The 5,974-nt window shown below is 36.1% G+C and overlaps 1 protein-coding gene across 1 annotated transcript; it reads left to right on the forward strand.

Moving 5' to 3' along the window:
* Window positions 1–875: 875 nt before the first annotated feature.
* LOC147384422 (protein FAR1-RELATED SEQUENCE 9-like) lies at window positions 876–5,654 on the forward strand. Its single transcript, XM_086424934.1, has 3 exons — window positions 876–1,051; window positions 2,168–4,490; window positions 4,582–5,654. The coding sequence occupies exons 2-3, from the start codon at window positions 2,180–2,182 to the stop codon at window positions 4,647–4,649; spliced, it is 2,379 nt and encodes a 792-aa protein (XP_086281060.1). The 5' UTR covers window positions 876–1,051; window positions 2,168–2,179; the 3' UTR covers window positions 4,650–5,654.
* Window positions 5,655–5,974: the final 320 nt, after the last annotated feature.

Consider the following 5,974-nt stretch of genomic DNA (forward strand, 5'->3'; position numbering starts at 1 on the left):
CATCCTCACCAAAAATCAGCCCATTCCAAAACTTCTAACCCATGTTTTGAAAAATGTTTTACCAAAATGTTTGGTGTTGAACATTTCCCTATACATATATATGGGTCCCGTTCAGCAACAAACATTTTGGCAAAACATTTTTCAAAACATGGGTTAAAGGTTTTGGAATGGGCTGATTTTTGGAGAGGATGATCTCTACGGTGAGGAGATCATCTTCGCCAAAAATCAGCCCATTCCAAAACTTCTAGCCCCAGTTTACAAGTTGAAAAATCGTGGACCGTCCATTTTTTTTAAATCATTTTTGATGGTGTTAGAAGCTTTGGAATGGGCTGATTTTTGGTGATGATGATTTCCTCACCGTATAAATCATCCTCACCAAAAATCAGCCCATTCCAAAACCTCTAACCCATGTTTTGAAAAATGTTTTGCCAAAATGTTTGTCAAAATGTTTGTTGCTGAACATTTCCCTATATATATATATATATATAGGGGAGCGTTCGCGGGCTAACGGATTGACGAACTGTTTGGCAAACATTTTCGGACCGTTAGATATAACGTGATCCAACGGACGCGATTTAATTTCACGCGTTATAATAAAAAGTTACATATTTACAGCGCCATCCTTTAAGAAGTGGGTATTTCATGCTTCCTCCCTCTTCTCTTTAAAACAGAGAGAACAGAACTCTCTGTTCTCTCTCTTTCTTCGAACTCTGAACTCTTTCCTCTCTTCGATCTCTCTCACTCGCACTCACCCTCTCTCTCACTCTCGCCCTCTCTCTCACTCTCTCTCTCTCACTCTCATCATTCTCTCTCTCGCTCGCTCGCCCTATTCCGCTGAAACCTTCGCACGAACGGCTCACTCTCGCACTGAAACCCTCGCACGAACGGCTCACTCTCGCACTGAAACCCTCGCACGAACGGCTCACTCTCGTTGGCTCTCTCTCTCACTCTCTCTACCTCTCTCATTCACTCTCGCTGCCTCTCTCTCTCTCTCTCTCTCTCTCTCGCCCTATTCATCGCTGAAGAAACCTTCGAATGCTTCGACAGAACTGTAAGTTTTTTTTTAATTTTTTTTAATTTTTTTTATTGTGATTTCTCATACACTGTAATTATTATTCTATGAACATGAATAATTTATTCATTCGTGAAGTCAAAAAAAGCTGGAATTATTGTGATTTGATTTTCGATTTTATTTATTGTGATTTTAGTTTTCGATTTTTCGAAGACAATAAATCAGGAATTATTTAGGGTTTATTTTCGATTAAATATTTTTGGATTAAATCAGTAGTTTTATTTATTTATTTATTGTGATTTTAGTAAGAATTATTTGAGAAGATTGTAGTTCTAGTGTTTAAATTAAATCCTTAATTATTATCCATGTGAAACCCCATTTTAAAATTGTCTAAATGCTTAACTTTGTGGAGAACCATTGATTTTTAATTTTTTTTTAGTTTGTATCAGTTGTTTCATTCATTTTGTAAATTTGTCTAAAATATCTGTAAACAATGTGGTCAGCAAATCAATTTAAAATGTGGTCTTTGATATTTACACAGTTTCATTCATTTTTGATATTTACACATAGTTTGTAAAGTTGTTTACAGAAAAATGTGGTCTTATTTTTGAAACTGGAGTCAGCAAATCAATTTAAAATTTCAAATAAAATAGTACTTTTCAGCTTGCTGTAGTCCTAACAAAACCAGAACATAGATATTGCAGCAAAAGAGATGCACATAGATTATTTACTAACAGCACAATAACATACCAGAAGGTTTTGAGGTTTGATGTCTCTATGGCACACTCCAACACTACCATGAATGTAAGCCAACGCTCTACATATCTACCAATTATCAGCACAATATTAGAATCACGCAATGAAATGTTTTCAGTAGAAAGATATAAATAGTCGAGAAAATTTAGTGAGCTCCTAGAGCATTACTTGATAAGTATAAAGCTTAACATAGATTAGCGGCATCCGTTGGTTCATAAATCTAATCAAATATCTTTGAGAAGAAGGATTTTGAGCGATTCATAAAGGATTTTAGATATTCAATGGCCTACCCTATGGCCGAGAGTTTGGCCTGTCCAATTGCTTGTCAAATATTTGGTATCATGGATTTCACTAAGAAAAATATTCCTTTAATGCATTGATTGTGATTTAATGTATCAGTGAAAATATTTCATGGATACGATTGGCGTTAACAAGTGTGGGGAAGCAACTATTGGTGAAACTATGGAATCTTCATCGAGAATCCAAGTAGATAGTGGAGAACGTGTTGATTGCGAGAGTCCTATAAAAAATGTTGCAAAGTTGGATATACAGTATGTTGGGATGATCTTCGATTCAATTGAAGAAGCCAAGAAGTATTATGAAGATTACGGGCATCAAGAAGGATTTTCTATTCATATTCAAACAACTTCTAGGTGTCGACGAGGTTCAAACGAGATAACTGGAGCGACATATGTTTGCATGCATCAAGGCAATTATAAGGCGAAAGAAAAAGAGGTTGAAGCAACAAATGTGAATGAAAACGCAAATCAGATAATCAGAAGAAGTTCTTCAACTGTTAAATGTGGATGTAAGGCTATGATGCGTGTTACACACGATTACAAATGGACCGCAAAATGGAAAGTGTCCGTTTTCGACGATAGCCATAATCACAAGATAGTCACACCATCGAAGAGAATGAGGATGAAATCAAACCGTTGTATGCCAACAGTAGCCAAGGATCTAGTGGAAACATTCAAAAGAGAAAATATTCAAATCACTAAAGTGTCAACTATTCTTGGCGGAGATCTAATTGGCTTTGATGGGAGGGACTGTTACAATCACTTGAGGAATGTTAGGCATAGGGAGTTGGAGGTGGGGGATGCACAGTCAGTATTGAATTACTTCATAACAAAACAGGCTGAAAATCCACAATTCTTTTATGCAATACAATGCGATGATGAGATGAGGGCAACAAATTTCTTTTGGGTGGATGCAAGGTCTAGATTGTCGTATGAATATTTTGGTGATGTGGTGACATTCGACACGACTTATCGGACGAATAAATATGATATGCCATTCGCTCCATTTACTGGAGTAAACCACCACTTTCAGTCTATACAATTTGGGTGTGCTCTTCTACAAGACGAGACAGAGACGACCTTCTTATGGTTATTTGAGACTTGGCTCAAGGCTATGGGAGGACGTCACCCAATATCGATGATCACCGACCAGGATTTGGCAATGAGGAATGCGATTGTCAAAGTTTTTCCCAACACACGTCATCGTCTTTGCATTTGGCACATCATGAAGAAGTTTCCTGAGAAGTTGGCTTATAAATATTTTGAAACTTGTGATTTCAAAAGTAAATTAGAGAGGTGCATTTGGTCGACATACACGGGAGAAGAGTTTGAAAAGAATTGGAAGAACTTAATTGTAGAGCATGGATTGGAAGGAAATGAATGGCTTGAACAATTATTTCATTTGCGGGAGTCTTGGGTGCCAGTTTATAATCGAGGTTTCTTTTTTGCTGGCATGAATACTACTGGTCGTAGTGAGAGTATTAATGCATTCTTTGACGGGTTTGTTACATGGAAGACAAATCTAAGAGAATTTGTAATCAAGTATGAGGAAGCATTGAGAAAACTTGTTACATATGAGACCGATGAAGATTTTAAATCAGAACACAAGTTTCGATGTGTGAAGAATGACGAGTTACTTCTTAAACATGCTGCAACAGTGTATACTAGAACTATGTTTGAGAAACTCAGGGAAGAATGGCTCCAAGTGAATCGATTTAAAGTTGAAGAAATGGGAATCAATGATGGATTTCATATGTATCGAGTGACAACTAAGTTTGATAAGTCCGAGGAGTTTGTGTTGAAGTTAAATTTGGATACTTACGAGGGTGCATGTGAATGTAAGAAATTTGAATTTTTTGGAATAATATGTCGGCATTTTCTAAAGGTGTTTTTCCGTCTAGACATTGATAGTATACCGTCACACTTCATTCTTGGAAGATGGATGAAAGGGGCCAACAAATTTAGGGTGATGGATTCAGAAGTAATGATCGATGGGAAAGAACCGCCAATTGCATTAAGATTTGGCAATATGTGTCAACAAGCTACTACATTAGCTAGTTTTGCATCAACTTCAATGAAGAGATATGAAATCTTCACGAATACCTTAAATGAACCATCCAAAAAACTTTCTGAAATTCAATGCGATGAAATGTTAGAACATGAAGTTGTAGTTGATGCATCCCCAGCTGTAGTTGATGCATCACAGTTGTTACTTTTGGACCCGAATGTCTCGCAAACAAAGGGTAGGAAGAGAGATGAGAAGGGAAAAGGAAAGGTTGAATGTTCAGGTAGATTAAAAAGTAGTATCGAGTTAAGCCAACAAAAGAAGAAACGAAAGTGTGCATCATGTAAAGCATTCGGACACGACAAACGAATATGTCCTATAAATCCATATAAAAAGCGGACATGTTCTACAACCCAAGGTAAGTGAAATTATCTTTGTAAGAAAAAATATCGCTTAAAAATATTTATTTTTATTGTAAAGTCTTATTTATAATTTTTCTTTTTTAATAGATAATGATGATATTCAAGAATTGGGTCAGGACATGGAAAGTAATCATGAGGCATCTCCATTGAGTTAGACACTTGGACAGGTTTGTTGAGGAGGCTAGTAATGCAATGGCTTTGGATGGCATCATTTTTGAGGTGTGTGTAGTTCTTTTATTTCTTTAGATCATTACATTCTTACATTTAAACAGTTTAAATATTACCAAAACCAAGAAGTCGAGTTTTATGTCAATAATGTATATCCCCTCTCACTAAAACCATGACGATGACATTACTATTATCATATGGATGTAGAATATACTTTATCTTGACCTACAGATTCTCAAATACATGATCCAACAAGAAAAAAAAAATGCTAATAATCTTCATTTGCATACTCCATATGGTAGTTTATCATAGTTTTGGGCTTATGAGTGCTTTCACATGTGTTTTACCATTCCTATAGCTGATGAAATTGTTTTCTATATTTCCATCAATTTCATGACTATTCTAAGAAATTGGGAGGATAATGTATATTATACATTGTACTAGACCAGAGATAACCTATGTTGTTGGTAGGTTAAGTAGATACACCAACAACCAAGAATACGATCACCGAGAGGGCTTAATTGGGGTGTTGAGAAATTTAAAAAATACTATTGAATAAGACCTAGAAAGTGTAAGATTTTCCATTGTACTTTTAAGAGTAAAGCAATACCAATTAGATTTCAAACTCTGCCGGAGTTGAGATGATCAGTTGCCTACTGTCTTTGGGAAAACTCAGATTTCTTATTCAGAAATCATATTCTCAATGGGTCAGACAAAACATTGTATGATGTGTATTCATCCATATAGACTACAAAGATACTTTGCGACATTGGAGAAGAGTACATGACTGAACATATGGGAAGGTAAAAAGTTGGTTGTTGATCGGTTCTTGGACCTAAAGATAGAGGATTCTAAATCTCTCATATTTCAGATTCAAGAACTCCATATTTTTTTACATCGGAGTCTTTCTCACTAGTCTCTTATTTTTAGGTAAAGGCCCCTTCTTTGAAATGGGAACATTTCCCCTTCCTTTAATCAATCTGATCATACCTCTACTCGCTCATCATTGTCTACAACTTATCCAAAAATATTGCGGGTAGCAGAAAAGGGGCTTGTTGTACACCAAATAAGTACACCTTCCGTGAAAAATTCAAACAAGAACACTCGCAAAACTTTAGAACAAACAACCTGCATAGCTTGCAATAACTCAAATAATTGGGTATAATTTCAATACCTCTGCTTCAATTTCATCATACAGAAAGCGTTGCTTAAGCACGACAAGTGCATGCTGAGCAGAATCATTATAGATGTCAAATGGTAGCAGAATGCTCTCAAGAAGACCAGCACTTTGGGACTCAATCACATGATCCAC

Source organism: Akebia trifoliata, chromosome 15, assembly GCF_017979445.1.
Source record: "Akebia trifoliata isolate Shusen 1 chromosome 15, ASM1797944v1, whole genome shotgun sequence".
Classification (NCBI taxonomy): Eukaryota; Viridiplantae; Streptophyta; class Magnoliopsida; order Ranunculales; family Lardizabalaceae; genus Akebia; species Akebia trifoliata.